This window comes from Saccoglossus kowalevskii, chromosome 11, assembly GCF_978046115.1.
Source record: "Saccoglossus kowalevskii chromosome 11, keSacKowa6.1, whole genome shotgun sequence".
NCBI lineage: Eukaryota > Metazoa > Hemichordata > Enteropneusta > Harrimaniidae > Saccoglossus > Saccoglossus kowalevskii.
Genome location: NC_140651.1, coordinates 12826316 through 12843992, shown reverse-complemented (window position 1 = coordinate 12843992; position 17677 = coordinate 12826316). Strand labels below are relative to the sequence as shown.

Here is a 17677-nt window from a genome sequence, read left to right as displayed (position 1 = left end):
CGAAGCTGACGAAGAATTGGTATTAATACAGCACGTTATAATAGTTTCCAACGCCTATTTTCTTGTTTTGTGTTCATAATTAATATACAATAGCAAATTACAAATTCTCTTATGCCTGTTGTAATAGCGCGTTAATTTCCACTTTTCTATAGTTTATTAAAATATGCATACAAATTAATGTGGTATGGATTGAACAATTGAGCGCTTCTTCTGCTCACTAGTGTGTGACAAGCTCGGTATTTTATGATGAGAGCATGGCTGTACGTTTTTGTCCAGTCCAATTATCAATTTAGATGATGATTTTCCAGTATGTCCAGTATCTACTAACCAGACTAGAGCTGATATTAACATACCAATAATTCAATCCAAATTTAAATCACAACACGTGGTATGTATACGCCACATATTGAAATGAGTTCGAGTCATACACCAGACAGACAAATATGCTGTCGAGATTCATTGCAAAATATTTGTTTCAACCATACCCGAACCGACGACGTTTCGTAAACACGAATAAAATGCGTAAACGACTTCGCTTCATTGATGCACAGAATTTTATTTCCACATAGCAGAGGTTTCAACTTATTTTCTCTGGATATAAATGGCGACAACTAGATATCATAATAGGAATACACGTGGGAGGTCGAACCAAAGCAGAAGGGCTCACGCTATAAAACTTCATGGCGTGTTGGCCTGTTAACGATAGTGTTTATTATATATGCAAGTCCTCGCATGAACAAAGATGGAATCAGCACAGCTTGTAAGTAAACATGTCCGACTTATTGTTTTAGTTGTTACAACAAGATGGACGATAAATGTAATACTTCTCTATGCATATGTAGCATATACAAACACGTACATACAAAATTGCTTACATATTTCGATATCCAGGCAAAAAACGACGTTACTTGTTTTGGGGGATAATTATGCTTAATTAATTCTTCAGAAATTATGGCAAGTGTGTGTAGTTTGGACTGTACTCAACGATGCGGCCCTGGAGGGCGTATGTAACACTGTAAAATACTGTATTACTATGGTTAAATATGGGTAATTATGGTAGTTGGCGTATTGATGGCGATAACAAGCAAATTAGTGCGTGTCAATGAGTTGATACAGTGATCATTTTGTTGGTGTTGTGAAATAATATTGGCTTAGCTATATGAGAATTTGCTTGTTTCTTGTTTTTTATGCCTTTATTCATCCATTACCTCTGAGCGTAACAGTGGAAAATACGTAATTTCTAGAAACAGCATTTTTGATGTGCACTGGGGTATACAATTTCATTTATTTTGTGTTTTTCAGTTCTTCCTCACGGTCCTTCTGATCAACGTCACTGCAATGGTGTGGTACAGCATCGTGTTGTCCAGAGATATCGATGTATCACCTATCAAGTCGATAGAACCACAGTCTGCGTTTCTTGGAAAAATTCATTTGAAACCGATCAACAATATCGTGTATATCAAAACACATAAGACAGCGAGCACGTCCTTGCATTGTATACTTTGTCGCTATGGTTACAAAAATCGACTGTCTTTTCTATTTTCGAGGTTAAACAGGGATAATGGTCATTTGAGGAAAACAGCTCTCCGCCCGTCACGGTTTTTACCACCGATTGGGAACACGGGCAATTCTTCTTCGTTTAAGTACAACATCCTTACTGGGCACGTGACTTATTCCAGGCGTCGGATTGGTTCATTCATGGAAAGCAACCCTAAGTATATCACCATTTTACGAGAACCAGCGAGACAAATAGAATCTCACATGAACTTTTTCAGGCAAAGAAAACGTGTAATGAATGGACTTAGATTATTCACAGAAAACGCCACCAAATTTGAAAACGGCGGAAATGCCGGAAGTAGAAATAATCAGATCGTGGACTTGGGATTAACGCTCAGTGAAACAGCTAATGAAACTATTATAAACGAAACAATTCTAAAACTTGATAAAGAGTTTGACCTTGTTCTAATAGCCGAATATTTTGATGAGTCGCTTGTGCTGTTAAAACGTATTCTACATTGGAGTTTTGACGATATACTGTATTTAGTAAAAAATCAACGTGGGCATCGTGAGAATATTACAGATGATTTTCGTCCAAAAATTTACAAGTGGTCCAGAGCCGATGTTTTGTTATATCAGTATTTTTATGAACGGCTTTGGACGCGAATAGAGCAGTATGGACCCGGATTTGAAGCTGACTTGGCTTTCTTCAGGCATCGCCTACGTGAAATTAACAACTGGTGTAGTACGTCACAAAAAGTAGTTGTTAACAAGGCATATAAATCAAAACAACTAGAATTCACTAGTAAAAATAATTCTACATTTTGCCAGCATTTGGCGTACTCCAGTAACGATTGGTATAAACATATAGCAATTCGACAAGACCGAAATGCATTCTAAAACATACTCGGTCTATAAAGTACTATTCGCTTTCCAATTGTTACAGAATGTACAAAGCGTCACTAAAATAAATCTGAGGCACAGTTTGCCGCCAAGAGTGTCTTTTGCGCCCACTGTTTTCCGCACCTAAGTGACCATGGTATTACGAATAGTGAGCGCGATGACTACCGTACAAAAGTGTCACTCTTATCACGCGGCGGCCATTGACGTTCCAGTCCTAACTTTCAGGCCACAGTTGGATTCGCTACTAATACGGTCCATCAACATAAAAGTGAGGTTTGGAACACAAAAAGTCAGTTATGGTGACCGCATGATACAAGCGACTGGTACGCTATTTATTTGAAGGGCAACAACAAGTATCGTGGCCATATTGCCCACAACGTGATCTCGGCGGCCATTTATATACTGTGCTATCTATTAGTATGAACTGACTCATCGCATGGAAAACTGCTCAACTTTCATTAACAGTAGTAACTGATAACTGCATGTCATCAATATGCCTGCATGCCATCACGTATATGTGATATGAGTAATTAAAATATCGTCGACAAAAAGTGTAGTTTAACTTCTCATTATTTATTTCTGTTTTATTATTATTATTATTATTATTATTATTATTATTATTATTATTATTATTATTATTATTATTATTATTATTATTATTATTATTATTATTATTATTATTATTATTATTATTATTATACATAATTTTCTGTTGTTTATGTTGTTAGTAGCTAATATTAGTTATAAATTAATTGATTCTATCGTTGCGAGCTGAGAAAATAATCGAAAAACTTAATTGTAAAAGTGTTTTTGAAACACGTTTGGCATATGGTAGCATAAATAAAATAAACACTGAATTTTCACAATTTGTATGTCACTTGTTTAAGGTTCGTTGAGGAGTATTCTATGATGAAATTGCTAAAATGATTTCATTTATTCGTAAAAAGGACGTTGCTGCCTGCCGACGACTGGCTTTGAAACGTTCCATTCAGATCGGAAGGCGCCCTCTCGTGCCCATCTTCCTGTATTGTGCCAATATTTAAACCTGAACACGTGGTTATTTGCGTGTCTCTGGATTACCTCCATCACGAAGTTTGTATAATAACAATAATACCCACGCCAGAGACAGCTATGAAACTCGACTTGGACAAATTCACTTTATATACACCCTCGGTATCACTCGTGTTAATATCATGAAACTGACTAAAATATCGTGATATACTCAGCCCTAGAGTTGGTTATTTCTTAATTCGATGTGACGCATATTCCATTAAAATTAATCAGAGTTGCCTTCTATATAGCCATTATTCCATTCTTTTTCGAATTTATAAAACAACTGTTTTATTCGAGTTACTTTGAAGCTTGAGCGAACTTCCCGGCAACGTTACGTTCTCCTCTGGTTAGTTGGGCTCATCGAGCTGTCAAAGCAGAATTCGAACAATGGTGCATGACGGGATTTATTGTAGCGAATAAAAATAATACCTAGGTTTATGAACGATTTAATTGTTGGCTAAGTTACTCAAAATTGAAAGGGTGCTCAAGTTCTGCCTTTTCATATAATTACCTAGTAGATGAACAATCAACTAGCATACGAGTGATAATAAATTGTTAGCTGGGATGAATTTGCGATGTTTGCCGAGCATTCAGGATGGCTGCCCTCCCCCAATTCAGTAAATACCGATAACTTCGTTGCATAATGCTATTATAACGTGTACACTAGTTAACTGTAGTACACTTCAAGAGTGCCCGAGAAGGTGTCGTGCACTGGTCGATAGCAGAGCACGTCCCATATCTCAAATCAAGGAAATAGCACCGAATACACGTCCTACAGGAAACATGTACAGCGCGCCGTGCCGTGTATTCGGTGTTATTACTTTGATTATTATTTACGATTATTTGTCTCAGTGACCCCAAATCCAGTCATTCTGTCTGGATTAATCGTAGCAATGTACATATATATGAGTATCTTGTACATAGTTGTCGACGTCAGAGTTGTTCAGATTCAGCCCTAGTCGTTGAGGACAACACAGATGGGCTGTTTCTGGAAATCACTGACTGGTTATGGCGCCCTCACCTGTTGATTATGTCGAAAAAAATATGTAATTTGGAATTAACCTTCCATTCGTGTCTACCTTGTTTGTTTGTATATATTTCACGGCGATTGAAACCATGACAACGGGTTCGCAATGTAGCATGTGTTGGGCGCCGTTAAATCATAGTGTGTCAATATTATAATGATTTAACAGTTGTTGTTTTTTTATTTGCGTACTATATAATAATAAATAACAAAACGTCAGATGTTGTTGCCTTAGTGGGCTGGGCGAAGTTGTTATTTTTTATCTAGCTGCAAACTGTTTTATGTTTATCGTATATCATGAGCCTAAACATGATAATGTCTTGATTGAAAGGATGTAATTTTTGCAAAGCTGGAGACTGTCGTGCAGCACGTGTTCGAATTCGTCGCGAAAACCACCGCCCTTTAACAAAAGAAGAACAGTAAATTACGTGGATTAATAATACGGAGATGATAAATATTGCGGTATTATTGTAAACAAATTATTACTTGATTGTAATTTAGAGAAGCGTGACGAAAATAACATTTTTTCGTCCTAATTCCTTCGTTGTTTAGAAGAACAACAAACTTAACTTCGTGCACACACTACGGCATACCTTAAAATAACCCTGGCAGAAATCCAATACTACTGCGTCGATATCAGGGGTACGCGGAATTTGGTTAGCTAACTTGTATTTTAATGAGGGGAAGCGCGGATACGCTTTGAACGTAACGGCCTTATAGTGAGTGGTCTTAGTTAGCGTAATATAGCGTGTGTTGTTTATGTAGTTAAAGCATCGTGTGTGTAAATTATAATGATTTGTATTCTTATATGTATACACATAATAATAATTATATTATACCTACATGTCAATTGTCTGAAAACGTCGTTCTAATTAACTGGGGGGGCGTTTTTTAAGTAGGAAAGCCATAGTTAAATGGACGGTATACCACGGTTTTTTGTGCTTAGAAGTAGGCTTCAAACGTGGCAAATCCTTTTTTCAACGGAAATCGACACAAAATGTGCCTTGCACGGGCGTGTATTTGGGGTTCAAAAGAAAGGCATGAGAATTAGTTTTTCAGAACAACGCAAATATAACATTTTGAGTTTTGAGTTGTCGCTCCTCAAAAACGCAGTCAGGCACTGATATGTCACAAATCAGTGTCCCTTTTTAAAATTATGTCAATTGGGACGATTACGCGTGCGAAATACGGGTGTGAATTTGAGCTCCCGCTCGAGGAATTTATAATCGTTATACGCTAGTTCCAGGACCAGTTTCATTAACCCACGGCTGCAAATAGAGCGTTTCAGATGCCGTATCATACTAGTAATTGAACATGGTTTTGGAAGCCTTTGTATCTCTGTAATTAACTTTAAATGAACTTGGTTTAATAATTAATATAATAGGAATAACCGCCACCAGCGGCGAGTATACCACTCAAATTTTGACAAGTTCACTCCATATACACCCTCGCTATCGTTCGTGTGTATATGTCGTAAAACTGGTTAATATCGTGATATACTCGTTTCTGGAACAAAACAGTAAAATAGAGTATTAATATGTGAATGAAAACTGTAAATATCACGAACAAAATTGCTGTTTCTGCCAGTCTCCGCCTTAGTGCACCAGCGGATGCTAATATTTTTATCTAGTTAAAACTGTTTTATCTTCAACCGAACGTAAATTCATGAGCCTAAGCAATACAATGTCTTGATTGGAAGAGTGTAATATTTGCAAGGGCTGGGCCGTCGTGCAGTGCGTAATAAAATTTCGTTCGAGCAAACAATGTATTAGTAATTTACGCCCATTGTAAACGTCGCATGAAACCCATATCCAGTCGTAAACGACTCGTCGCAAAGACCTTTTAAAAAAGAAGGACAGTAAATTAGGCGGAGCATTAATATGCAGAATGAAAACTGTAAATATTGTAGTAATCTCGTAAACATGCGATTATTCGGGCATAATTTGGAAGGCATGCACCATGGGCAAAATCACATTTTTTTAGTTTTAAATTGTCGTTCCCTGGTTGTTTAGAAGAACAACAAATTCACTTCTTTTAAGTACTACTACGACATACCTAAAAATAATTCTGGCAAATATCCAATACAACTTCGCCGATAAAGGGGGATACCCGGATGACTCTACGAAGTTAGTTGGCGAACTAACACATCTAGTAAGAGGGGGTAATAATGGACTGTAAAAGCCTACGAGTGTATTTAACTCAGATCGGCTTGTGAACATGGAAAACGCAACCTCAATAGATGTTTACGTCGACAATATATGATCTCATTCATTTGATACAAGAAGCGCACGTAAAAACCAGGTAATGGAAATTGTATAGTTTTGTATGTATGTATGTATGTATGTATGACGTATGCACATAAGATATGAACTATACAAAGCATGTAAAGATGTCCGCTGAATTGTGTGGAAAGTTGGAGATAGATACAGTGTGAATTTCTACGTAAAGTGTAACACTTGCTTCTTCACGCATAACCAATGCAAGTGTGGACTATCATGTCCTTCAAAGGAGTGTGTATTAAGAGATCGAACAATGTACACAGGGCTGGATTTAGAAGTTCATTAATAATTTAGGTTGGACATTTATCACATGAATAAAACGTAAACACAAACACTTTAAGGGACATAACGACCTGAGAAAAAATAGCATTTCACAGATTCTGGTTGTCTGAACTAACATAGGCTTGGAAGAATGGTCACGACAGACCTGTAACAAACAAACAATAGCCTATTGTCAGACAGTCCATCGACTCCTTATCTGTGTTGATCTTTTGACTTTGTGCTTACACTAAACATTTTATCACGACCACATTAACGCAAACTAATGAGCTAGACTAAATCCCGCCGGGCACACTCTGTAGAAAATGCCGATATTCACATGTTTACGTGTATCTCGTGTCAAACGCATTCACCAAGAGTAATCGGATCTATATTCAAACGGGTCAAATCCATTGTGCTCGTAGTTGGGGTGGGGATATTGTTTCTGATTGGCGTGCGATCACGTGAACTGTGAACTCAACATAGAAAAGCACGAAGTGTAATTAGTGATGAAACAGTATCCTGTTACTGACACACAATCGCCGCACACTGTTTTAAAACTTTCGAATGCTGAAGTGTTTCGTTGCTAATGCGTCTGGTATGTGTTTACTCCGTAGTGTCAAACACGGATGTACATGATCAATAAACGTGATTCCAGTGCCAAATGCATCTACTTAATCTGAGTAATAGTGCCGTATCACGATGCAAACTACTGTTTTTGTAGTGTATAGTTTATCGATTGTGTTTACATAATTCTGTTGTTATACAATTACAGGTGACGAACTGTAAACAAAATGGCACAAAAGCCGCAAACGGAAGACTCTGAGTTGAATCTGAGTCGTAAAAACCTGTACCAATTACAGCCGTATTTGACAAAGAAACGAGGAATTAAAAGGTTGAATTTGATCGTCAACATGCTGACGTCACTTCCGCCTGAGTTAATTAATATGCACGATCTTGAAGAGATTGCCTGCAGTAACAATCAGTTTGAGAACATACCTGTTGTTGTCTGCAAACTTGTTAATTTGATTTTGTTGGATTTCGCGGGCAACAGATTAAAAGATCTGCCTAGCTCTATTGTAAAACTGACGAAGCTGACGAAGGTTTTTTTAGGTTGGAATAATTTCAGTGATTTTCCAGCGGGGTTGTGCAAACCTCGAGACAGCGCCCTCACTGAACTACATCTTTCCAACAATAACATCAGCTCAATTCCCGAGAAACTCTCAAATCTCCGGCAGCTGAAAATTTTCGACATTAGCCACAACAATATTAAATTCATTCCCACGTCAATCGGATATCTGATCAACCTGACGTCACTGGATGTCAGCTACAATGACATCACAAATCTCCCGGATGATATATGCGAATTACAAAGACTGAAGACCCTGAAGGCATCGACCAATCACATCACAGCTCTGCCGCATCACTTCGGTGCGTCGCTTCACCAGCTGACGTTGTTGAACGTTGAGGGCAACCCTCTGGAAGATCCACCGATTGATATCTGCCAGCAAGGTATCACAGCTATAAAAATATACCAAGATGGGCAAAACAGTTCTTCAAATTCGATTTGCACAACATCAGATAGAGGTAAGACGCAAGGAATTACGTAATGTTCTAGTATTTCATTACGTGTCCTATGCCCACCTGTTGTTACTATACTCTTATAGACTTGTTTGCTCTTTCAAGGAAGTGGCGCCCTCTAGTGTCAAAAAGCTTCGGTGAAAAGTGGGTGAACGGTGTATCGTATAATGTGCTTGGATCGCTCGTTATTTACAATGTATTAAATATCAAACACTTTATGAATTATTGAAGTACGGCTGCAAATCAAAACAATGATAAAGCTGTGAAAATAAAATAAAAAAATAAAAATATTATTCTTATAATATTGTAGATGATGTATCAAGTATCACATCAGCTGATCAGCAAGATAATGTCACGGGGTCAACGACCGAACGGCAAATCACGTCTTCATTGTCAACATATGGGAACCTGGATCAGAATGAAGATCACATTTTAAGATTTAGTATCACACCAAATATAACGGTGCGTAGTTTCTATCTTCTTAAAACAACGTATGTTAATTTTATGTGGCACGAGCGCATACATTTTTATTTTTGTTCTTGCGACAAAAAGCCAGGAAATCGATTAATGGGATCCAACTATTAAACGCGTGGTTATCATAAACGCTATACCGATGACCAAACTTCAATAAATTCTATATTATCATATTTCAATCATGTGGGTCAGTCTAACTTAAATGCGCCTATCAAAACGGTATGTAATCTAAGCATGATAATTTATGCTAATTCTAATTATTCATCTCTTCATTTAAATCCCGAATCCAGACATAGCGTATCAATCACTTGATTGCACTGCCAGTTAAATTTTATTGGATATGCTTTCCCGTGGAACACCATCTTGCCTCTATCTTGAGCTTTAGACATAATTGAAAAAAAGTCTGTGTATTCAAACTTAGATCACTTAGTTACACCATGTGCATGCTTGGATTTACCCCCCCCCCCCCGACGCCACTTATGGATCAGTTATGCGATCAAAACAGGTGCGCACTTCAGCAGCGAACCCGGCTGTCATAAAAAACGGTGGGGGGGGGGTCTCAGTAAGTTAATAATAAACTACAAATGAAACAAATCTTTTAAATAATGTGATTTGTAAATCAAAATGAGTGTTGACATAATCGGCTCCTGTCGTCGAGAGCGCAATATATCACGCACAGTACGTCATGCTATTGAAACCGAACAATACCTAAATACTAATATATGATGTGTTCAGTGATTTGTAATATTCTGACAACCAAACGTTACTGCTTTGAAAGCCGTCTTCTATTGTGTCGATTTTGATGACTGTATAAAGCACCGCAGCGAGTGTATTTGTTACGTGAGCGCCGCCACATGTTGGTTATGTCACCCTGTGCTACTTTTAATCTACAGAAGACCCAGCTGATAAAATTATCTGATAAGATGAAATTTGAAATTCCACCAAACGCAGTCAGTAAAGAAGTTATCATCACAGCGAGGGTCTTGAATGAACCGTCATGTCCAGTGGTATTGGCAGATAACGAATTTATCGTGACAGACTTTCTGCAGTTTACTCCAGATGGATTCCTTTTTCAGAAACCAATCATATTCATGTGCCAATGCCCCGGTGATCTAAGAAACGATGGAATGCGGGAATTCGTTGTAAGAACAACCAATGACAATGGGACCTGGAATGATCTCAGCACTTGGCAGGTATGACTACCGATATAAAGACCATGTATATGAAAAATGACATAAATAAATAATAAAATAAACAACCGAATGATATAATGCCTAAATAACGACCAAACAAGTGAATAATTAAATACTAATACATGTAGTGAGATAATGACTAAATAACGACCAAATATTTGCATACGAATAAAGACACAGAGCTATTTATGGAGGTGTTTGCACCATCATATACACAAACAGTCATCTAAAATCATGTAACATGTGTTGACGCCTCGGTGTTTTGTTCTATTTACCTGGTTATTTATCTGATTTTGTATTTCAGGAGGACGACGTCTTCAAAGCGGAAGTGGAACATTTTTCCGAACTTGTAGCTGTGTCGAAAGTGAAACAACACTCGGTGATATTGTCTAATATTGAAACGATCCGAGTGTCTTGTAATCGGAATGATATCTCAGTCGATGTACAGACGCCACACGAAAATCAAGACCTCATTCACATTGTAATGGAGGTATATATACGTGCATACATTCGTTATGTGATCAATTGATATACAGGTGTTCATTCAGATACAGGATGACGTGCATTGGACCGTTAGTGATTATGTTATACATATTAAATAGGATTGAAGAAAATTTCAAATTGCATACGCAATCAGTTATGATATAAATGTGAGATCGAGCTTAGATGAAACCAACAATTCATCCTAAATGTAGCTAGCACTGACGCGAATGAAGATGAAAAAACAATATATTTATGAAATGTGCTTTTTAAAAGTCAAAGACAGATATTTTATTCAAAGAATGCAATTCAAAATAATTAAAAAAAATAAAAAAAGCATTTATGAAACATAGTTTAATTGCTGTTTACCTTAGTGTATTCTTTGTTGATATGGATACGTAATATCATGGTGTTATTACAAAGATACCTCAAAGTATGCACGAAGAAAGTACAGCGGAAGTATCACCGACGAGCAGCGGAGGTCGATACATCTTTTCCCTCCAAAGGATACACCATTGGAATGCCGAAATTCAAAAAGTTTAGAACAGATTTAGCAAACTTCTGTGTGTGGGGTCCGGTCAAACTTCGCGCTGGGGTTTCCAGGTTTGATTTACATGTATTATTAGAGGAAACTTAAGCGCGTAAACGTTCCATATTTAGAATTCGCATTTCCTTATATGGTAGGATGCAAATATCCAGTGCAATACCCCAAAATTGCGACACACTGTAACTTATGGCGTTACGGTGACAGATACATAATCATTTGCGTTATTATATTATAATTATAATGATAACTTATTTGATTTGCGACTCAAAGTAATTCACCAGAAACAAGCAATATATACTAAATTGGCATTACAACAACTCACCCAATCCCTCTTATTGTGTATTCATAGCGTCAGTGCGTGGACAGAGATACTCTACTCCGAGCATGTGAGCTTGTTGGTGGGTACCAAGACGACTACATTGCCGTGGGAACAATACTCAAGTTACAACAAGACGGGAAGGCACTTTCAAAACCAATCGCTCTCAGTTTGCAGGTGCCAGAACTACGTGCAGTCAGTCACATGTCCATCGTCCAACTTAGAAAGAAAGGGCTTCTAAGAGTGATCAGAGATTACAATGACCATAATTGGCGTGACATCACCAATGACGTCATCCATGACGAGGATGTAATCACCAGTGTGTCATTTACTGAACCAAGGCTTCATTGGTAGATATTATTATTATCTCTATTATTTATTTATTTCACATAAATTATGAAATAACACTTCATTGAAGGGCGTTAAAATATGACATTTTAACAAAAAACCTTGTTAAAATTGTTAAAAAATTAAACGATAAATACATAATCATTTCTTGGCGTGTAAATATATCTATCAAATATTTCGTTCAATAGTTCCAATACAATTTTAAGGTCAGTGACCTTTCCAAAATAGCAATTTAAGTCCTGTAATCTTAGAATATCAAAGCGCAATACATTACACAACATTTGGTATTTAAGGGCTCGTTCATTAGAGAAGTTGGTTTTAGCGTCTTCTTACAGTGGCACTGCGCTTTACCATGTTCATGAGTTCGAACCTCACGTGTGCCTGTGTATATGTTCGTAATATATTATAATATAATCGATTTCTAATGATTCCTTCCTAAGGAACCCAAATGTTACTGTTAGGTTTGTTCATCGATATTTGTAATTATTTCCATCAACAATCTACTAACACTTCAAATCTTGTATTACGACTTAATGGCTGATCGTTATGCAAACGTGTCTGATATCACTCGTCTCAGAGAATGTTACAACGTCTTGTTCCAATTTTGTAAATACACCCATTACATATACGTTTCGTATGTTTTCAATTCACACGCAGGCCGGCCAGTCGTTATGCAACAATCATCACAGAACCAGGCGTCAACGTAGAGGCCATTGCGCAGATGGCAACTAGGATGTCGAGCAAAGGATGGCAAATAGTCAATCTTATTCTCTTGCAAAACGTCAATAATCCCAAGAGTCTGTATGTAGACTGCGTTAACAGCGAGAAGCTAGAACCTCTGTTGTCAAGGTTACAGAGCTCTGGGTACGAAGCGAGAGGCACACTCCCCTACACACGTGACATTGACTTGGCAGAAGGAGAGATGGTTGACTTGCATGTAGCTGGGGAGTATATTAAGGAACAGCGACGTGGGGAAAAGTACCTCACTTTCTATTCGCGACGAGACAACCATATCATGTTACACGTCTCTCTCACCAGAGATGCCTTCGATGGCAACGTAGCGTCTGGAGACGATTGCACGGGTCATGTGGATTTCTTAAAAACTCAGAACAAACAGAAGAAAGATATCATATTGGATACGTTATGGTTTGGAATCCCAAAGGTACGTCCAGACTACATGTGCTTACAATTAAAGTTGTATAAATAACTGAATTAAGAACTACCACAGTTAATGCTATACAGGCTTTGACACATAGTATACGATCAGTTTTGCCATTGAAGTCAGATTCTCCTCCCTAGTAACTAACTAGTTGAATATTAGGTATTCTCTGAAATTATTGGTTTATAGCACGTGTAGCTACCCGCATGTTTGTTGTACTGCTCGTTGACACGACTAGAAGTTAGAACGTCCTGCTAATATATTATGGGAAATGAATGTAAATTCTGAAGTGTGTTGATCTTGTCCAGGGCCACATTGAAATAACTTCTTATATACCTAGGATTGACCTATATACCTCGGGTTGACATATATACCTCGAGTTGACATATATACCTCGGGTTGACATATATACCTCGAGTTGACATACATACCTCGAGTTGACATATATACCTCGAGTTGACATATATACCTCGAGTTGACATACATACCTCGAGTTGACAACATGAAAACACTAGGTGGTATACATGGCTAGGTTTGGCTTAGTTTCTGTAATCATATACTAGTATCTATGCGATATTATTTTATATTATGTATGGGAAGTAAAAGTTATCAGGTATAATGTCTGCCGCTTTTTCCCCTCAGCCTGAAAATATCTCGCCTATGTCTCCTATCTCTGGTACGATTGGAACACCAGGTACCCGTGGAACGGATGGTGTCGCTTTTTCCTTCGACATGGATACTCAAGGTATGAATGCTGATATTACCATTTTTGTACTAAAACAACTTGTTTTCTTGTAAATTGGATTCTGGTATTTAGTGAAAATCATGCCGCTCATATCGCGATGCGTTGAGTACTGAAATAAATTTACATTGAAATTCTTGAGAAAGAAGTCAACAACATTTAACTATTTTGTGTATTATAGCTTGGTTGCCGATGGCAACAGCTGAGCATCAATAGCGTAACAATATGCCGTGGAATGAGGTGCCATCGATATATTGAGTATATTTATTTTTTCGTGTTTTGTTGATAATATCATCAGCGTTATGGTGAAAGTGACGATTGCCATATTATGTCACCTTCTTGCAGGCGTTGATAGTGCAATTCAAATACTGACACCAAAATTAGGCCGGGATTGGAAGAGATTAGGTCGAACGTTGACTGTTTCGGATCCAGACCTCGCCGTGATAGAAAGCAACGATTCCCGCGATTTAGAAGAGCAAATCTACCAAATGTTTCGGAAATGGAAACAAAAGGAAGGGAACAGAGCAGATATTTATGTGTTGGTAGAAGCACTTAAAGCAATAGATCGGTGTGACTTGGCGCATACTATCAAGAGATGTTGTGGACTCGGTATGCATACATTTTCAGTTGTCATGTGCCTACACGCAGCCATACACACAATGGCAAACTTCACCTAATATAATGGTCTATTTTATATGTTTTGCGAAGACTGCGCATTCAACCGTGCAAATCGACGCCAAGTGAGGACTGCTCTCACTGGTCACTGATCGTGTCCCTCATGAATACTGCTCAAAGATTTTTTTCAATACATGTGTAAAAGAAAACGTATTTGTATGCACGCGGTAAATTCTTGCACGTACTATATCTCGTGAACTGAAGGTGAATTTTGGGTTATTTTGTCGAAGGGGAATACGCAGGGATAGATGTAACAACACGTGTATAGTAGTTGATTTACCTTGGTCAATAGGCATACATTCACACTTAAAAAAATAAAGAGGCGGTGAGTGTGAAACGTTATCACAGAATACTCATATAAATACATTTTTTATATAAAAAAGCGCTCCAAATTTCCCTATTGTCACCGACATTACATAAATATAAAATGGGCTTGTTTTCATTAATGACCGTAATTCGGAATCCTTTCAATTTACTTACTGGGATAACTAAATGTTTCTTACAACAGGTCAATCCAGTACTAGGCCGAAAACACAAGCTGCATCTCGTGTTGTTCAACCACCTTCCACGGACTGCACTAGATCTAAAACCCAACTACCGTTGGCACGAAAAGCTACTAAGAAACCGGCTGTGAGGAAAGCACTGCCTGTGTCAGCGGTTACTGTACAAGGCCCGGTTGCTGGACTTACAGGGCCTAAACTGATCCTCTACAGTAATTCTCTGGAAGTTACCAACGCAGCAAAACCAGCACCGAGAAAGGGAAACACAAAAAAAAAGTAAATTTAATTCATATACAGATTTGTTATTTATATTTCCCTACTAGACACATAAGAAACTCATCCAATACAATTTATTATAACTCCCTCTACGACATCAGACAGTAGGATAGAACTCAAACGCAACTGGTATCTTCAAATACTATTATCCCATTCCTCCTCGATCCATCACGTACACTGTTACCTTGATCCATGTGACGAAGATAACGATGATATTTAGAACCGTTGATGGGATAAATGATGACGAGAGAGTCTGGAACCCTTTTATGGGTGAAAACAAATATCGTTGCTCTCTCGCTTTCGATGAGATTTCGGCGGCCATTTGAGTATAAAATCTATTGATCATAGTGTTGTGTATTAACTATTGTTTACGCGCTTATAATGAAACAGGATTTAAAATCCTCCATATACCAATGTATTTGCCTTATCATCGCTGTGCGATGTTGAAATACTAACCTTGCTTTTGCACTGACAAATCAAACATGTTACTAGAAGTACACGGTGTTTGTGCGAAACCTTTCGGTCGGTGGTCGTCGCGCTGCGCATGTGCGACATTTGTGCTGATAAACATGCTAAACGCATTTCTAATGGAACTCACGAGTACGAGTTTTGACCTGGGCGCGACGTGCACTAATTACCACCGGTGACTCCTTCGATACCTTCCAATCACAATCAGTTTTTACTCGTTGGTCCGCGCAAAAGACAAAGTCGCCATCTTTGCCAATATAAGACCAATATCTCGCGCATGTGTGGCGCGACGACCACTGCTCTTTAGAATTGTTATTCCGCGTTCATTACATGCTATGTGAAGCTGTATTTTTGGGCGGTTACTGTGACGTAGCAAGGTACCCATCTGCGTACAGCGATGCGTGTTCGTATCTTCGTAATATTCCTACAATTCATATTATATTAATTTTTCATGTTTTTTTGCATCAATTTACAATACCGAAATGCAATGTAAACAGATCAGAGTTAGATCTGGTTATTAATTTTGCTATGAAATCTGTGTTTGCACTACTTGGAATATGAGTAGTGTTTTTTCCATTTCAATATTTACATAATATTTACATGTTCGTGTTCATTTCATGTAAATCCAATTATTATACAATCTTCGTGTTTTGAAACTATTAGTTTTATTGTACCGTTGTTAGTAGCTTTTTCGTAGTACACTTTGCTTTGAGGGTTGTCTCTACACATTCCGTCGTCACATCCACACGTTGGATTTCGTATTGGATAAAGTGTTCTATTTTTAACCGGAATGATAAATTTATATTTTGCTTATATATATTGTACAATATATACTTCGATATCATTGAAGATGAAAGAGCGGAGCTGTTTATATAGATGATTGTCTGTCCGTTAACAATTATATTTTCGACTTCTTCTTGAAAACTAGCAGATCAATCACTGTGTATGTAGGTACCTTGGGTAGACCGCTGCCAGTCTTGTTGATTTCGTGATGATATCGTCAATTCTCTATTTTTCCTGAATATTTTGCTATATTCGACTTCTTCTTGTAAACTGATTTGACACTTGGTATTAACTTTGCCATGGTATCAACATGGTATTAAATTATGGTATCATCATGGTATTAAATTTGCCATGGTATCAACCAAATAAACTACCACGGTTGTGATGTGGAAAGAACACCCTGGGAACACTAGTAGTCATAAGGAATACAGTTAATATCTCATCGTACAGAGCATTATCAACTTAGTTTTTGTCACACAAAGACAGCGGAGCTATTTCGACTGTTTTGTTCCTTGTATATATGATATGTTAATACATCGCACGAGTAGGATAGAACAGAACTTACGAACAAAATGAAAGTACGGGAAAATAAGCATAAATTTTGAAAAATGATAAATGAATTATAACGCAATATTATTATCATCAACGCAGTTGACTTCGATCCTACAGTTTTCTTGATTTGTGTAACAGTTGATGACGTCACCATATACCTTTTTATTATTATAATATATCTTTTCAACATTTTTATTACGTGGATTGTGTTTTCAACTGACAAACGTGGCACGATATCGCCAATCACATTTTGTGTGAATTTGAACTTGAACTATATATTTATTGTATATCATTGTTGATGTCATTTGATCGATAAATCCATGTCATTATTGTTATAATTGAAAAGTTGTCACGACAAAAGATGTTTTTTTCAGTGGTTAGGAGCAGAACTCACTATCCATTCACGAAGATATGTATTCTCTGTTCTACGCATATCCTATGAAAACATACGAATTAACAACACTGAAATATAACTGCATTATTCACGATGTATTTGCATTTGGACATTGAAACATCTGTCAGTTCGGTACTAAAGTATTACAGGCTGAGGGCTGTTGTCAATGTCTTAC

At 37.5% G+C, this 17677-nt stretch overlaps 2 protein-coding genes across 3 annotated transcripts; both read left to right on the top strand.

The window, feature by feature from the left end:
• The first annotated feature begins 742 nt into the window (after nt 1-742).
• On the top strand, nt 743-2397 carry LOC102800473 (galactosylceramide sulfotransferase-like). Its single transcript, XM_085505207.1, has 2 exons — nt 743-760; nt 1303-2397. Exons 1-2 carry the CDS (start codon nt 743-745, stop codon nt 2395-2397), a joined length of 1113 nt encoding a protein of 370 aa, XP_085361333.1.
• A 4194-nt stretch (nt 2398-6591) lies between these two features.
• LOC144349959 (p53-induced death domain-containing protein 1-like) lies at nt 6592-17453 on the top strand. 2 transcript variants are annotated; one of them, XM_078008305.2, is made up of 10 exons: nt 6592-6778; nt 7790-8601; nt 8906-9057; nt 9963-10262; nt 10567-10752; nt 11639-11955; nt 12611-13115; nt 13755-13857; nt 14200-14463; nt 15038-17453. In XM_078008305.2, the coding sequence occupies exons 2-10, from the start codon at nt 7809-7811 to the stop codon at nt 15307-15309; spliced, it is 2892 nt and encodes a 963-aa protein (XP_077864431.1). In that variant the 5' UTR covers nt 6592-6778; nt 7790-7808; the 3' UTR covers nt 15310-17453. The 2 variants fall into 2 exon arrangements, with proteins under 2 accessions (XP_077864431.1, XP_085361899.1); XM_085505773.1 differs by lacking the exon at nt 14200-14463.
• The last annotated feature ends 224 nt before the right edge of the window (nt 17454-17677 follow it).